General features: G+C 32.7%; 2 protein-coding genes and 1 long non-coding RNA gene across 6 annotated transcripts; 2 read left to right on the top strand and 1 right to left on the bottom strand.

The window, feature by feature from the left end:
• Positions 1-1605: 1605 nt before the first annotated feature.
• Positions 1606-16612, top strand: LOC100865178 (poly(A)-specific ribonuclease PARN). 4 transcript variants are annotated; one of them, XR_015293596.1, is made up of 13 exons: positions 1608-1783; positions 3764-3977; positions 4052-4327; positions 4395-4677; positions 4755-4876; positions 4960-5186; positions 5257-5326; positions 5403-5458; positions 5550-5636; positions 5742-5931; positions 11755-11886; positions 13727-13821; positions 16414-16612. XR_015293596.1 is itself a non-coding variant. In XM_086913108.1 (12 exons), the coding sequence occupies exons 1-12, from the start codon at positions 1765-1767 to the stop codon at positions 16509-16511; spliced, it is 1737 nt and encodes a 578-aa protein (XP_086769234.1). In that variant the 5' UTR covers positions 1606-1764; the 3' UTR covers positions 16512-16612. The 4 variants fall into 4 exon arrangements, 3 of the variants coding, with proteins under 3 accessions (XP_086769234.1, XP_086769235.1, XP_086769236.1); XM_086913108.1 differs by lacking the exon at positions 11755-11886 and having other exon boundaries at positions 1606-1783; XM_086913109.1 differs by lacking the exons at positions 13727-13821; positions 16414-16612 and adding an exon at positions 12306-12572.
• On the bottom strand, positions 5998-9401 carry LOC147656871 (uncharacterized). The gene is made up of 2 exons (XR_015293597.1): positions 8771-9401; positions 5998-8414 (listed from the first exon to the last, which is right to left on the bottom strand). It is a non-coding gene; the product is annotated as an uncharacterized LOC147656871 (long non-coding RNA).
• LOC147656870 (uncharacterized) lies at positions 13832-16003 on the top strand. Its single transcript, XM_086913116.1, has 2 exons — positions 13832-14615; positions 15729-16003. The coding sequence occupies exons 1-2, from the start codon at positions 13947-13949 to the stop codon at positions 15738-15740; spliced, it is 681 nt and encodes a 226-aa protein (XP_086769242.1). The 5' UTR covers positions 13832-13946; the 3' UTR covers positions 15741-16003.
• Positions 16613-17789: the final 1177 nt, after the last annotated feature.

Here is a 17789-nt window from a genome sequence, read left to right as displayed (position 1 = left end):
CACTGCAAATTGTTTGCCGATATGATTGAATTCCATTTCCACCTTCTTATTTCATCAAATATTTGATGATTTTTTCTTTTTTTTTTTTTATGATATCTTGTTAAAATTTTTACCCATCTTTCATTCTTGAAAATAATTTTTGGTTATATTAAAAGATATCGTTGAAGAAATTTTGGAAAAGTAATCAAAAAAAAGTATTCGAGAGAAGTTTTTTTTTTACTTTGGCGAATTACAGATTGAACGATTCGTCGACGAGAAAGCGAAATTTTTCAAGCTTAAGGTGGACGCGCGATATACGACGTGTAAAAGTATTGTACGAAGATTCCAACCCCATTGGACCAATCTATCCGGTTATTTCACTGAAGAATTGATCGGATGTAATTTGTCTTAAATTTTATTCGAAAGAATTTTCTTGCTATTCTAGAAACGATGATTTCATAAAACATTTATGACTGAATGTTTTTGATTGTGTATGTTTATGCAAATGTATACTTTTATAAAAGACAATTAGAATATGGAAGAAAATTTTGCTTAGAGAGAATTAAAAAGATATTGTAAAATTAAAAAAAAATTAAAAATTATTGTAATATATCTATTATTAAAAAAATAGAAAAATTTTGAAGACTTGAATGATTATTGAATATAGTGACAAGAGATATCAAGATATTACAATCTACAAATAATGTAAAAAAAATATTGTAGTATATGTAATATGTTATCATATTATGTTAGTTCTAGAATATGACACTAGGCTACGTTTCTTCCTTTGTTTTCTCGCTAGTGGTAGCAAACACATATTTTTCTATATAAAGATAAATTTAATAAAATTCCCTAGTAGGACATGAAGAAAAGTAAGTGAAGACTTAACTATGATTCATCCTACTTTTACGTAGGGACGTAATTCTGATCCTCTTTTTAAATTTTCAATTAATAATTGATAATAAATTTTATGTAAATTTCATTTTTAACTTTTTTTTTTTTGCTTTCAAGTAAATTTTAATATCTAAATAATACCATAATAATTAATATATATTTATATAAAGAAAATAAATAAAAATAATAGTAATCAAAATATTTAGATTAAAAATTATCAAATCATCATATATTAATGATATATTTTTATAAATCTTGATATACGTATATAAAATATTTCATATAGACGATATAAATTCAAATTTTAAAAGTTTGCAAAGCTTTATTCATTTATTTTATCTGTTATAAAAATCTTTAAAAAAAATATATATATATATTAAAAACAATATGATATAACTCTTATAATAATTCCCCTTTTTTAATTATTAAAAAATTAAATTATTTAATAACTTATATGGAAATACAATGAAAAAATAAATAAAAATAAATATACCGAACTATAATATATGAATAATAATTTAATAGTATTAAACTTTGCATATAAAATGTGCATTTATTTTCTCCTAATATTTTTATAATTTTTTTATAATTACATGCATGTATATTAAAAATTAAGTTTATTTTTTATTTAGTTATATTTTCAAGTATCAATGAACGTAGCATAAGGTTGTAGTACGTTAATTCTATTCTAGATGGCAGCTCATACACGATACTATTTTTATCATTAGAGTTCTCATTCTAACCTATCTATTTAATGTGGTCAAGTATGAAAAGATCGCATAGGATCAATGGGTCCTGTTAATTTTCGTGTTTAATTTCAGTTTCGGGAATGAAATAAAAGACGTTCGTTATAGGTTGAGTGTGGATTAACAAGTGCAAGATTAAAAAAAAATGGAAGTGACTTCTTCGAGTGAGTAATCGGAAAAGATAAATACACAATTTATACTATCAGCCTTCGTAATGAGATTGAGAGCGGGATTACGTTCTCATAATGTTCTACTTTCTATAATTTACAATGAAAAGTTTCTTTATATATACGTATTGTTTGCTAAACATGATAGAAATGGAAATAATTTTGAGGAATATGTTAAGATACATAAAATAAGGTCTTTCTTTCTCACATGATCTACACTATTATTGCTATGTATTTTTCTTCAATATTTTCATATCGTAATATAATTGTAAATTTATAATTTATAAACTTGTGATGAAAATGGTTTACAAAACATTGTTTTTCCTAACTCTTTAACAGGTAATGTGATTCCCTATAAATAGAATCATATAGAATTTGTAGCTTTCTAGGTTATGGTTTGGATATAGATATAAAATTATGATATGTATTAAAATATATTTGGTATAATGGATAAAATATTCTTAAGACGGAATCAATAATACTTAAGATGAAACTGTTGTTAATTGAAGATTTTTGAAGAAAATATATGTTTTTGTCATGATATATATTGCAAGCACAAGAGGTTAAGAGACACAACATATAAATGTCATTTGAAGTACATATGTAAGAAAGAAACGAAAGGCATAATTAACAATTTATGATTATAATAATTTTAAAATAATATTATTAATAAAGATAAATATTAATAATAAAATAATGTTGTAAAATGCATAATATTAATATTAGATCTAATCAATTTTTTGAAATGTATTGTTTTTATTTTTCTTTTTTTTTTTTACCTATTCTATAATCATTCATAAATAATATAAATTTCATACTAATATCATATAGTTGTGATATTAAGAAATAACAATATTATATTTCTTTACTAAATTTTATTTTATATGTTGCTTGCAGAAATTATGAGAAATATAAATTTAATTTTTTATATTAATATGGTTTTTTCACTTTGTAACCTACTCCTGTTCCTATTCAAAGTAATAACTAATCTATTTCTAGATAATAACAGAATTATATATAATCTATGTTTTTATAATATTATACTTTGATATTTTAGTAATTTACAATGTTCTTATATTGTCATATTCTATGTAAATATTCTCATTTCATATGATTATGGAAATTTAACATTAAATTTTAGAAATTAATATTAATATTTTAGCTGATATGTAATAAAATGATATTCAAAAATTTGAAAAATTTATATTTATTACATGTTTCATAATTTTTTCAAATTAAAATTTTTTTTTTAAATTTAAACATTTAAATTTTGTTTAGATAAATTGCTATCTAAACAATAATTTGAATTATTTAACTTGTAATTGAATTGTTTAAAAAAAATATATATTATAGGTGTTTATATTTCAATTTTTCAATTAAAATTAAATATCATTTTTAATAATTAAGCAATGATATTATTTAAATAGTATAAAAATAAAAATTTACTCACCATTCGAATCTTTATTCTTGAAGAATTTCCGCGCGAAAAATTCTTGATTGATGTCAGGAAGCGATTATGAATTTATAAATTTCTGATATTATTGCGAATTATACTTTCACAAATGTTTACACACTTATTTTACGTATAATATTATACAAATAACACATTTTAAGAATTAATTACTTATTTATTATATATATATTCGTTAATAATTATTGAATTCACAGTAGATTAACGCATTAGATTCAAAGATTGCAAAGTCACTACTACCAACTTTTAATCATGAAAAATATTTCTGTACATATAATCGCAAAATTTAACTTTACATTTTAAGTCAATACAAGTCTTAAAATAAATATTTAATATTTAATAATATAATTTTTACAAAACATTTTTAATAATTTATAATCATATTTTTTATTAATAATTTTAAATAATAGTTTTAAATTTCATAAAAATTATATGAAATGTATTCATGAACACATATTTTCTCTAAAATTTAACTAAAATTTTATATATATTTTTTTTTTTTACAGATTTTCAAGAGGTCTTAGTGGAATTAGATGAAATTTTGAAGAATGCAACATTTCTTTGTATCGATGGAGAATTTACAGGACTTAATTCGGGACCTGATGCCGGTGTTTTTGATACACCTGCTCAGTATTATGCAAAATTAAGAACAGGATCGATGGATTTTCTTCTTATACAATTTGGCCTTTCTGTCTTTACATTTAACAAAGAAATACAAAAGTACGAAATTAATTTCTATTTTAATAAAAATTTTTAAATTAATTATTTACTAATAGTTTTTCTTTTTCTTAAAGGTATAATCAACGATCCTATAATTTTTATGTTTTTCCACGTCCGTTAAATCGTACAGCTCCAGATTGTAGATTCATGTGTCAGACTTCCAGTATATCATTTCTAGCGTCACAAGGATTCGATTTTAATAAACTTTTTAAATTGGGCATTCCTTATTTAACTGTAAATGAAGAAGAAAAATTGATGAAACGATTAGAAGAGAAACAGAAGATAAGAGATGAAGCAACAGAAATATTGCCTATTTCGGACGTCGAGAGACCTCAGATTGAAGAGATTTGGTAAATTAATTGGCAATATTTTCTTTGAAATAAAAGTATAATAAAAATTAATTGAAAATCATTTTAGTTCGAGGATAGATGAATTTGTCACTTCCGAAACAGAAGAATTATTGATAGAAAAATGTAATGCTTTCATTAGACGACTCGTGTATCAAGAAGTAAAACTAAGATGGCCAAACAAATTAAAAGTTGAAAGTAAAATGAATAATTTTGGGTGCAGTCTTGTAATACAAAGATTAGGAACTAAGGAAGAAGAAGAACAAAGAGAGATTGAGAAAAGAGAAAGAGAAAAGACGGAAATTCAACAAGCAGTTGGATTAAGTATTCTTATGAGGAAAATTGCAGATTCCGTACGTTTAGTTATTTCTATTATTTGTTTATACAACAAATAAAATGTAATTTATAATAAAATATATTTTTGTTCTAGGAAAAATTAATAGTTGGTCATAATATGTTATTAGATCTCTGTCATATAGTACATCAATTTTTTGGACAATTACCGGAATCATATTTAGAGTTCAAGAGTCTTGTTCATAGTCTATTTCCAAGGTAAAAATTTTTAATATTTATTTTTCTGAGTATTTGTATAATATTTAGTTAAACGTGCTTATTATATGACATTTTTTTTGTAGAATTTTAGATACAAAAATAATTTGCCATTCGCAGCAATTTAAGGAAAATATACCATCGTCGAATTTAGGTATATTACTAGAAACTGTTAGTAAATCACCGTTTAAAATTACAGAAGTGGAACCTACCGATGGTAGAAGTTATTCTACATTATCAGAAAAATGTCACGAGGCTGGTTACGATGCATATATAACTGGAATATGTTTCATTGCATTGTCCAATTATCTTGGTTAGTAATTAGCGCAATATTATACAAGCATCGTATATAAATTATTCTAATTACAATTTCTGTTTTTCAGGTTCCTTACAAAAACCTGAAGTGTCAATAGTTTTATCGGATTCACCTTTACTTAATCCTTTTTTAAATAAGTAGGTTTTTTTCTGCTACACTTAAATTTTTCGATATATTTATTACAATATTACATAATTTATAATTTTGTTTCAGACTTCTCATAGCAAGATTAAAAGATGTGCCGTATATAAATCTTGTTGGAGACGATCGTAAACATCTTTCTTTAATCCCATTATTTTATTTACAAGTTTTAATTGAATCATTATATTAATAATTTATATTTTATTCTTATTTTTTTAGCTAACCCAAGTAGAGACCATGTATTCCATTTAACATTCCCAAAAGAGTGGAAATTTAATGACATATCTCACTTGTTTAGTCCATTTGGTAAGTACAATGTAGATACAAAATTTCCGATCCTCTTTATTTGATAACTATCTTTATTTACATACAAATTCAATACTAATAGGGTTAAAATCATTTGTGTTACAGGAAGTGTGCATGTGTCATGGTTAAGTGATATATCCGCATACATAGAATTACATCGTCGAGATCAAGTCAACGAGGTGATGAAAGTTCTAGGTAAAACGAGTACCTATAAATTACAAAGGTATGCTGATTATCAAGCTTCTTTAGAAAGCTTCAATACAGGAGAGCGCAAACGAAAATTATCTTCGTCCGAGTAAGTAGAAACATATTTTTCATTAGATTTTTCTTTCAATATTGTCACACAAATAGAACAAACTTATTGATATGATACTTTTTTTTTACTTCGAATAACTCAAAAATAATCCAATTAAACTCTATGCATATCTCATATGAATTTCATATAAACAGAAATTTCGCATAAATTTAACTTTTCAAACACACAACATTACGCATAAGACGTCTAAATCTTAAATTATACGTGATCATTATAATAACTCGATAGCGCCATAAAATTACTAATTTTTCCTCGTTAACTTCTCATCTTCTTCACACCAGTAACTCTTTTTTTTTTTTTTTTTTTTTTTTAAATCAATTAATTTATCTTTATCGACAATGTTTACAGCAAAATCGTTGATTACTGAACACGCTTGTAGAAGTAGCGGCGAATAATTCGATTCACCATAGCCATTAGTTATCTTAGCTAAAGACGGAAGTGTTGATATCGCAAGATGCGGGATATTAAACGTTGGCAAGAGTTCAGGTGTCATAACTTAAAAGAAGGAAGAGTAACGCGTTATCGGAGACTGGCGGAGGAATAAGTCGTACGCGGTTGATGGTAATTTCAAACATGCCGCGGCTGGAAGAAAACGGTGTGGATGAGCAGAGAGAGAGGCGACGTCTCATAGTCTGGTCGGCTTCTTAGGATTTCCTGTACACGAGAGATTTGCATAGGGTCGTAGAGCTCATTCTAAATTAATGCCAACGACGCTTGTTACACGCGTGTCTCGACTTCCTCCTTCTTCAGCTGCTGCCGCCGCCTCCTATGCGCTTTTCTATTTTTCCCGTTGCTCTTGCTACGTTCGACGCTTCTTCTCTCTTCGTCCATTCCTTTGCCATCTCCGTTCCTCCTCGACCGACGATGCTATAGGGCCGCCAGTAAATCAGAGTTCCTCGCCCTTGTCGACGAGACTTATCGAAGGCGGCGATCGCGTATCGATCTTGCTGCTATCAATAAATTGATCGATGCGTATTGAAAAATGATTTCTAAGTGATGATTAATGGATCTACGATGTTCAGGAACAGTTGGAAAGAGGGAATTGATGTTGTTTCGTATAATGTTAGACAGAAGCACTTTACCAAGTAGTGAATTCGATCTTCTTAATCATGCTCGTTTGATAGGTGTGTCGTAAATTATCCAACTTGTTCCACTACGAATTGTTTCGATTTAGAAACTCCATGAGTCAATTTTGACTTTTTAACGAGATCACATTTATTTTTACCATTGATCGATCGAAACATATATATTTTATGAAATAGTAACGATCAGTTGATTAATTAATTGTAATTAATCAATCATAACAATTGTATCTTTAAACCGATTGAGGATAAATTTGTTAAGTTTTACAATAATAAAACTCGATGCGATAATAATTCGAGGAGGAGAGATTTGTTCGAATAAAAAAAGATCGTTCGAAACCGTTCGTAGAATCGACCCAATGGCGACGTATAACACCCAATCGGGCTCATTAAAAGTACAAACGAGCCGCGTTGCCCACGTGCGAATAAAAGCAAAGACTAGCGTCGGTATTAGGGATCTTGATTAGAATAATGCAACACGCTTCGAATAACGTGTCGTGTCGCTCGACGGGGACGCGTCCGTAATGCAAATGCGCGCGTATGAATCAGTTAGAACAGACACGTGGACAGCCACCACGGGTGGATTTTCAAATTGGAATGAGAGGATACACTCCTTTTTACTGAAAAGAAAAAAAAAAGGACACGCAATGAAATCACTCTGTTGCCGAGTAATTCCGCACTCGTTTCACTCTCTCTGTTCATTTTGCCGTTTAATTACTACACTGTTGAATTGCCAGTGTTAATTTCGCGCTCTACGAAATGACAAGATATACATGCACGAACACCTTGACGATTCGACGGACAAAGCGTTACATGTCGAATGGCAAATTTGTGAAGTTTTCTTTTTTCAAATTTAAAAAAAAACACGACGATTAATGATGTATATTTGATAAAATATAAAGTATTTACAGATTTACGTTCTAAAAAGAGAAGAACGATCTCCATGAGTTATTACGATTCTAGGAGGGTACGCGAACATTCATTCTTCCTCGAGCGACAACAACATTGTATCCCCGTAATTGCTTAATTACCCTCGCAATGCGTCATTCGCGGTTTACCCGAATACATCGCGTTAAATGCACACTTATTAGAATCGCAAATACACTGGCCGGCCGCGGCACATTATCTCGGGTATTTATTTACGGAACTATAAATAAGAACGCCGGCAGATACAGCGCGACAATTTATAATGGCGAACGTGCGGCACGGTAATAGCCGTATAAATTACAATTTGAGTCGAACACCGGCTCGTCCGTTTTTCCCCCGTGGTCTTCAGCTTTCTTAAAACGCCATTTAAATCATATCGATTGGAAAAATCCACTCACGCGTGTGGGTTCTCCACCATTCCTTCGTCGTGTTCAGACCGGGCTTGGAACATTGCTGGAATTTAAAAAAATGATCATTAAAACGATATATTATCTTACTCGGCCAGATTCTCGCTTCACAACACTTCTTTATCAAAGTTAGCCGTTAATGGATTAAAAAATTAATTAGAATTTCGAATAATTATTTAAAATGCTCGAATAACATTTATTCGTATCTACTATACATAACAATGTTTATATTGCCACTATTGTTTTCGTATAAAGTGATTCCTACGTACAATGCTTTTTTTATTTTTAAAATTATCTCATTTGACGTACATCAAAGAGAAAAAAGCTGACAACAATCATTCCAAACATATTACTTTATATTATTCGTATTCGTAAATCTATCGTATATAGTTGACTCCTAACCTCATCGTTCGCTGCAATTAACCTATTTTGAACAAATTACAACTTGTCGAACTAACTTTATCCTTAACCGAAACCGTACAAAATTTCATTCTCATCCTCCATTTCGAAGAACACCACTCCAGATGTGAAAATTGGTCTCGAATCTCTTTTTCTCTTCTGCTTTATGATTTGCCGGAGTGCATAATGAACACGCCATAGCCGGGCACACGTGTATCTGTTACACGGTCTCGCGCATGCGTGTGCGCGTGATGTCCGGATACTCCGGCATGCCCCATAAGCATATATCACTTGCCGGTACCAATGCATCACTCGGCAAACGCGCGCCAACACCATCGCGGACTGCTTCTGTGTCGCATGCGACTTTTATCCGGTGCCGCGTCCTTTCCTCCGTAGTTTCCTCCTTCGCTCCGCCAACAACCTTCTTTCCCTCGGCAAAGAGGCTTTCGTGTCACGCGGAAACACCGCGGCGAGACCTGGTAATTTATCGACCACGATGGCTCGCGTGCCATGCCCTTAAGGACGATCCGCTTCCAACCACCATCCCTTCGACGCTTCGATAATTTTCACCACTCCCTTCCTTCTTATTATCAGCTTTATATACTTGTCTCGTTTATCCTCGTTTAACATTTCCCCGGACGCGATCAGTTTTGATCATTGCATCATCGATAAAATCGTGAAGAGAATCGTCCATGTGTGGAAAAAAAACTTTGAAGTTTTTTTCATTTATAACTGTAATGTAAAAAAGTTTTATATATTTTTTTTATTTCGAATATTTCGAATATTTATCTTTATTTTAGTCTTATTCCGTTTTAAAAATTATTGGAATATTATCGCGTATGATTTACTTTATTTTCATATCCTTAACTCTTTTTTTTCCCTGTAAATCTTTTCTGAACATTTTATGATAAATATCCACATTCTATCGAGGATTATCCGTTCGACACGTATCATTGGCTGAAAGTTAAACAATTCGTCGAGCAGATGAAAGAAGCAGTACCTCATTATCCCGCGTGTAATTAAAATTTTTCCACGATCGTGTGGGGAAAAAAGAAGGTTGACGAAGAGCCTGGTCACTTTGCATATCGGTTAACTGGTGATTTCAATGGACAGCCAGCGAATCGAAGCAATTCGCGGCGTGTAATGACAATTTACGAGGCGAATCGCTGTGCGAACTGTGGATTAAGCTATTAATATCAACCGCGGGTACACCGACCCTTGCCATCTTTGAAAAAAAGATTCCCATCTCTGCCACTCTTATTAAACGTTATTTATCGCTACCGCGATTCGTTCATTAAAGAAATTATTAGACACACGCTTCGGTCACGTTAGTAACCGACAGTCGATAAATTTGTCAAATAGCGATGGGATCAAGCATTTGTTGCATCCTCGAATTGCATTTCGAATCTTTCGCGAGTATTTTGAAAAGGAATGAAATTCGGATTCAAATTCGTCGAAAAGTTTCATGTTCGCGCAATTAGAATAACGAAGCGAAAATACGAAAAAGATTGTTGAATATGATAAGGATTGTTTTTAAAATTCAGAATAATCAGCTCGAAGGGAAATCGAATTTTTCGAAACATCATCTCAATAATTTTTACTCGGTTACTCGTTTTGAACTCGATCCCATCGCTATCGATTTTTCGAAGCGGCCGAGGTATATACGGAACATTGTAGCAACGCTAGACATTTTTATTACACCGATCGGTCGGTTAAGCAGATCGTAGCTCGCGGACACGGTTGTCGGGAGGCACGAATTTATGCTTCGACCGTGAGCGAAATGAGGCGCGTTAAGGGCCTTCGGAAACCGCGACAACCGTAACGGTGACGTTTATTGTTTCATCGACACTCTCTATTTTTCCGTAATGAAACCGATATTAATGGTATATTCCCTCTGCCGTTCGATAAATTTCTATACGTTCCGTATACGTTTCATTACCGAGTCGAAAAAAAAGTGTCCTGCTCTGTGCGTTAATTGCCGTGAAACAGGTTACCGTTCGAGTAATTACCTGTCTCGAAACGGTGGCTTCTATTGGCGCGGCAAATTATAGAAAAGGATTGAAATTGAACCATGCGTTGAATCGAAGGTTTCGATTATTAATTATAATCTTTGTCACCATAGTGATACCAAATATTTCTCTTTTATTTTCCCTATGATGATGATGAAAAAAAAAAAAAATATCGCATTCACACGACTTGCATCTTCGCCCCGATATATCTTTTCGCTTCTTGTTCCATTTTCCTCTCTCGAGTGAGACATCAACTTCTCGCGAATGAGAAATGAGATTCTAATTGTATTTTATGAAAGTGTCACGTTATCGCGCGTTAAACGAGACAGGCAGGATAAATAAGAAAAAAGTAAAAAAAAAAAAAAAAAAAAAAAAATACAGATATCCATTAGAAACGATATCGACGTCTATAATGGGTTAGTTTTACAAGGATATCTGATGATATTTTCATACGTCGAGATAATGTTCACGGTTTGAAAAAGGTAAACCTAGCGGGAGGTAGGTAGATTTCCATGCATAATGCAAATACTTTCAACGAGCCGGTACAGCGAGCCGGTACAGTTCTCGTATCTGCCTTTAGACTTTAGGGATCGCGGCTGTAACGAGTTTAACACGCTTTGGATTCCCCTTCCCCCTTTTCTCTTCTTTCGCTTCTCCTTTTCTTCTCGCCGAACAGAATTAAATTAATTTCTCGAAATTATCATTGGAATCATTTAGAAATTCACAAATCCTCATTGATAACAACCTCTCATCGCACGATCACAAAAATCATTACATTATCGAGACCCTTTCGCATGCATTAACGTGTAAAAACGTGTCAAGTTTCGGATATAATCGAAATAACATGGAATATATAAATAATTCAACCACCAAATAGTATATCTCGATTATATGGGATGAAGTTACTAAAAAAAAAAAAAAAAAAAAAATGAAAATGTGATAACCGATCGGCACGAGTCTGATCCATATGTCTCACAGGATTGCTGCCAGGACCTTGCGAAACCTTCAAGAAAAAACGTTAAATCTCGTTCGGACTATAAGGAGATTCGTTCCTCGTTTGTGACAAGGCTAGGCCATTTACGTTTCCACGGAATAATAACTCGACGAGGGGTGCGTTGACCTTTTTAATTTAATCAAATTCACTCGATATCGTAAAATTCTTGTGTTCTTTGCGTTCTTTCAACATCATGAAAAAAAGGTGTTTCATTGCACACGAGAGATGCGGCAACTGTTGGATTTTGTTAAAAAAAAAAAAAAAAAGTTTAATATAACGTTTAACGTAACACGCCTTCCCGTACGTACGAGATCGGACGATAAGAAAGAGGCGGACTTCAGAACGGACTTCACCGCCAACTTCGTCGGATCTCGTGCGTACGTAGATAAATGACTCGATCGGTAAACGCGCATAGTTGTACACACGTTATCGATCAATCGGTTTCCCTTTGACGCGTTAACGCGTTACGTTACCGTGTATGTACGAATACACGGCGAGTTCGAGCGAGCTTACAACGGAGCGTGTTTTATTGCAGAAATCATTTCAATCATTTCGAAACGATCAGTCTTAACGAGACAACGCACACCACGGAGCGTTACTACTTCTACTTGCTTCGCGGAGCGAAGTCCCCGCCCGTACGCTGTTCGAAGGCTCGCGTTAATACGAGTATAAGAATTGTGTTACGATCCACCTTCTCCACTCATCTCAAGTAGGATGTTTTTAACGGAATAAAGTTATATATTGCTCGATATAATAAAAGTTATTTTATTTACTCGAACAATATTTTTCTCTTTCTGTAAAACTTTTTTCAACTTTTCCACCCGATAAACTCCATAAACTCCATAAAGCATTGTACATTGTACATGCGCCGCTCCTGTAGGTGGCAGCAGTTCGGTACCACCGGTTAACCGTCATTATTTCGCACACGTTATCGAAGAAACGTAGAAACGTAGCGTAATAATTTTTCGATTTCAATTTTTCTTTTTTTTTTTTCTTTTTTAAATATCTCTCAAAAATATCGAATCGAATATTGATTTTTTTGGGGATTAACCGCTCGTCGATGTTAGAATCGGAAGAGAATTGGCCGGTTGACAGGGGTATCTGGCATTCTTGCGCCGATCAGCCATACTTAACGACGATGTTACACACGTGCATTCTGCATGCACGCACGTGATGCTGCATATTCATAAGTTGTGACCACGGCCGGCAACATTTCCGCGGCAAGCTTCAACACGTGCACCGAATAAATTCTTGCCCGACTATCTCTAATGCTTCGACTAGAGGCAATTGATCTCTTTTCTTTTTCTTTTTTTTTTTCTTTCTCTTTTTCATCCTCTTCCCGAAAGATCCAGCACAGGGTTTCGATTACTGGAAAGAAACATTGATCGATCATACGAGCATGATTTATCCTTGCGAACCTGTATACACGTTTTCAACTAGTATTCAGTATATTTATACATTTTATTAAATGTCTCGCATTTGCGCATTAGCGGAGGGGATATTTGCAACACGGGAAAGAAAAAAACGATTAAAAGACAACGTGAGAAATTTATATTATATTCTATACGACACCGTTTCACTTGTCTCACGAAGAAAAAAAAAACGATACTCTCATTTTTTACGAGATTATTTACAATTATATCCAACGATCGAGGATGATAATGTTAAATGCGCGTTTAATTAACGTCAATTTTTTTTTTTTTTTCCATTAGTAGGCACAAGTAGTTGTTCAGACGAGTTATAATATACCATACCACACGTTTATATATCATATTTATATATCGTTCGATACAAATCCATTGGATTTTCACCCAGTAAAAATTTTTCTTCTTTTGTTTTTTCCTCTCTTTCTTTTTTCTTTTTTTTTTTTTTTTTTTCTAGTAACAAATTCTAGTAGAAACAGGCGCGACAGAAAAAGGTGGACAATACCCATCCCCGTTCTTTTGTGCATTGTAGGGCGGTGTCTACGTTGAAAAAGGGGGAGAAATCGGTGGCAACGAACGGCGTGAAGAACCCTCCCCAGGACGACGATAGCTGGGAAGTAGCCACAGGTAATGACCTCGAATTATCATCAGACTCCATCATCCCTTGCCCCTATCCCCACGAACGATCGAGAGCAACGTCTGGGCCTCGTGGAGGTGATCACGAGGCCGACGAGGCGCTCTTCCTCGAGCAAATGAAGGTCGTGCCGAGAATCAGATTAAAGAACAGTCTTAGCTTGCCCACGGATTTGCGGAACGATCGGAAAAAGGATGCGGTGCCGAAATACACTATATTGAAACGAAACCCTCAGATATATCGCGACGATAACGTAACCACGACCACGACAATGACAATGACGACGAAGGTAGACGATAGCGCGGGGAAAGGTAGCACGTCGAAAAGTATCGAATCGCTGTCGACGAGCCCGGTGAAGGACGATCGTTACAACTCGTTTATATCGGGATCGGGCGGTAATTGCAAGCAGGTGGAAAAATGTACGTCGAGGAAAGGTCGGCTCGTCGACAAGGTTGTGAGTACGGGCAACAATTGTGGGAGCAACAAGACGGGGATGATCGTCCAGGGAAGATCGTCCGCCAAGTGCAACAAAGAGGCGTGCCATCAAGAGTTTCAAGCCGAGGACTCGTTGAGGAAAAGGGTCGCTGCCTCCGATTTGTGCACTCGCGGCAAAAGGCAGTCGAGAACGAAATTCTGTAGCTCGAGGAATAATTTGAATAAAGAGAGGGCGTGCCCGGACGACGAGAGGCAGAGAGATGGTTGTTCGCAGAGATGGCCTCGGAGGAGCAACGTCGACGATCGTGTCGAACGACGATTCAATAAAGGGAGGCGTTTGTTCATAATATTGGTAAAAGTTTTGGGTATAATTTTCCTTTATTATATCGTGATTAAAACGGATTGAGAAAAAGTTTCGGCACCCGAAACTTGATCTTTTTTTTGCTCGAGTTTCGAAAGATGTGAGAGATGTTAGACGATGCTTAGAGAGCGATTGAATCGCGATCGATCGTCTTCTCCACGCTCGATCAGTCAGATTCCACGGCATAGTATAAAATTTATCTCATCTACGTTTTCTCTCTCTCTATTTTTTTTTTTTTTTTTTTTTTTTTGGAAAAGACTTTTTTCTCGCTCAAAAAAAAAAAAAAGAAAAGAAAAAAACCAACCTCTTACAAGTTTTTAATCGTGTTCGAATGTGTTGTTTTTTATATTTTTTATTTCCGTCGTTTCGTACACATCTTTGTTTTCTTCGTGGAGACGCAAACGAGATACGCAAGATTTTCGTTTCCAGTTATCCGCGATAAGTGGAAATTTGAAAATTGGCGATAAATAATTGTGTAACATTATCGAACGAAGAGATCGAACGAGAAACGAATATTTTATAAGGATAGAACAATGGCATCACACCATTTTCTCATCATTCTTATCATTCAACATTTTTTTAGGGATAATAGTTGTTAAAAGTTGTAGATTTCGAGTGCACGAGCAGGTATTTTGTTTTTTTTTTTTTTTTTTTTTTAGAGGAAACTATTTATGGGAGCGTGTTTTTTTTTTTTTAAAGTTACGAATTTTTACAATTTACAATTTACAATTTTTACATTTTACATTCGAGCAAACACTTTTATATATTTTTCGATACGAGATCTTTACACCTTTTATTTATTGCGAATTATTATATACGAAAATAACAGGGACGTTTAAACTTTAAACGAAATTGTGTATACTTCTTAAAAAAAAAAAAAAAAAAAAGAAGAAGAAGAAAAAGCAAAAAAAAAAAAAAAAAACAAATGTTTAGAATTAAATATTTTAATGCTTACGATTAAATAATTATTTACATTTAACATTGATAATTCTGTGTTATTGATAATTAATGTATTCTATCATTCAAATTTTTATTGTAAAAAAAAAAAAAAAAATTTATCATTTGTGATAGGGATCAATTGGAATCAATTTGTATTTGTCATAGGAACACATGTAATTATCATTGGTGATGATAATGATGATGGCCGATCTATTACTACTACTACCACTACTACTTAATTGTAGAATTGTTTATTCTTACTTACTTGTTCCGCAAGTTAAGTTATCGAATGTACTGAATTGTCGTTGAAATTGTAACAATCAAGAACAATCTACACTGCCTTTGAACGAAAAATTTTGAATTTGTTTACATTAATTTGTACCAATATTCGTATATTTCTATAAAATTACGAAAATATATGAGACAAATTTCTATTAAAATTCCCTTATTCTAATTCTTTCATTCTGCTCTGAATTGTATTAAAAAATTATTTTATTTTTCAGCCGCAACCGCGACTTAAATACACATTTAATTTATCGACGAAATAAATCGACGATATATTCAAATGTATATAAACTTGCGACTTAAAAAAAAGAAAAAAGAAAATGAGCCGTCTTTTCTCGAACAAAATTTTCTCTCTCTCTCTCTCCTTCTTTTTTTTCTTTTCTCTCTCTCTCCCTCTCTCTCTCTCTCTCTCTCTCTCTCCTCTCAACAAACGTTATCGTCGTTGTACATCGCTTGTATATCGATCGCGCGATATATAATCAAGATAGAACCGTTAATTTCAACAACTAACAAACTCGAAGGGTTATGTCATTGCGCATAAACCGTGTTCTTGTTATGTGCGCAGGGAAACGACGCCGGAAGCGGAGGAACTACGCGGAGAATGCAGAGAATGCGCAAAGATCGAAACAGAAACCCTTTGTCGAACCTGATTCCTGGGAATAAGTTTGCCCGAAAGGGAGCGATCAAATTGTAACATATCGTCCTGTGGAGTGACGGTAAAACAAGTTGAAGATATATTGAAATATAGACGATATTTTATTGTACCATTTTTTTTTTTTCTTTCTTTTGTAATATCAACAAATTGAATCGAAAAAAAATTGCAGGTGATCATTTCTTTCTCTCTCTTTCTCTCTTTCTTTTTTCTTTCTTTTTTTTTTTTTTTTTCTCTTTCAACGCAATTACGAAAACGCCGAAACGCTCGAGTTCACGAGACGGGATAAATAGTTTTATGATTAGTTTTAGCTGATATTTTTTCGTTCCTTTTTGGAGATGAGAAATTGAATCGTTTAGAGAAGCTTAGCAAATAATTATAATCAGCGATGTGTTGACGCTTCTTATTTCTCGGAGATCGATTAACCGTATTATCCTCTGATTAATATTTTTATAAATATATATATATATATATATTTCGTGCACGTGGAATCAAAGATTTTTCACGGCCAAGCGCAATTTATAGAAGTATCGGTCTGTGAATAATAATTATATACGAGTGGTCGTATATATTGTTGAACAAATAGGCATTAAATTTAAAAAAAAAAAAAAAAAAAACTATTCTCGAATATTACAGATAGAAATATCTCGACGAAATATTTTTCTTATATGTGTGGACAACGTCTACTAGTTGAACGAATATATAGATTGAAATGGATCGATACGAATAAAACACTTGATGCAAAGTTGATCTAAAATTCTATTGTATCATTCATTGATTGATTTCCCATTCGTTCGTTTTTACTTTTGACGATTAAAAAAAATCAATAACGTAACACGATAGAAATATATTTTCGAAAGAATCTAATTAGGTTACTAGACTCTAATTAAGTTGAAATAAAGTTTTTCGCGAACCAAACGTATATATCATCGTACTGCCGAGAAACACGAGTAATTAATAATCCGTGATAGCAAGCTATTTCCTCCCAGCAAGATATCGTAACTTATTAAGATATTATCGTTTTTTACGTTTTCTTTCTTTCTTTCTTTCTTTCTTTCTTTTTTTTTTTTTAACTTTTATAGAATTAACGATGAATTGAAAAAATCTAAGCGAATAATTTTTAACGAATTTTTTTCTCACGTGTATGTCATTCATATAACATTCATTTACGTCTCTATCGTTCGAGAATTTTAATAAATTAATACAAATATTCCGAGATTTAAATATTTGATTTTATACACGGCGATTCACGTGAAATTCGAGCGTTTGTTCAAGTTTCTCGAAACAGT

This window comes from Apis florea, unplaced genomic scaffold, assembly GCF_048593485.1.
Source record: "Apis florea isolate Af1SG1 unplaced genomic scaffold, ASM4859348v1 contig_3496_pilon, whole genome shotgun sequence".
In the NCBI taxonomy this organism is placed as follows: Eukaryota; Metazoa; Arthropoda; class Insecta; order Hymenoptera; family Apidae; genus Apis; species Apis florea.
The sequence above is the reverse complement of the archived record's forward strand: the minus strand, read 5'-3'. Positions and strand labels throughout refer to the sequence as shown.

Bases quoted from the DNA above. Each gene is read 5' to 3' on its own strand.
- LOC100865178 (XM_086913108.1), top strand. The intron at 5,187-5,256 runs GTTAGTAATTAG...TCTGTTTTTCAG, and splicing joins TGCATTGTCCAATTATCTTG to GTTCCTTACAAAAACCTGAA. The intron at 5,327-5,402 runs GTAGGTTTTTTT...ATTTTGTTTCAG, and splicing joins CTTAATCCTTTTTTAAATAA to ACTTCTCATAGCAAGATTAA.
- LOC147656870 (XM_086913116.1), top strand. From the start codon at position 13,947: ATGAAGGTCGTGCCGAGAATCAGATTAAAGAACAGTCTTAGCTTGCCC.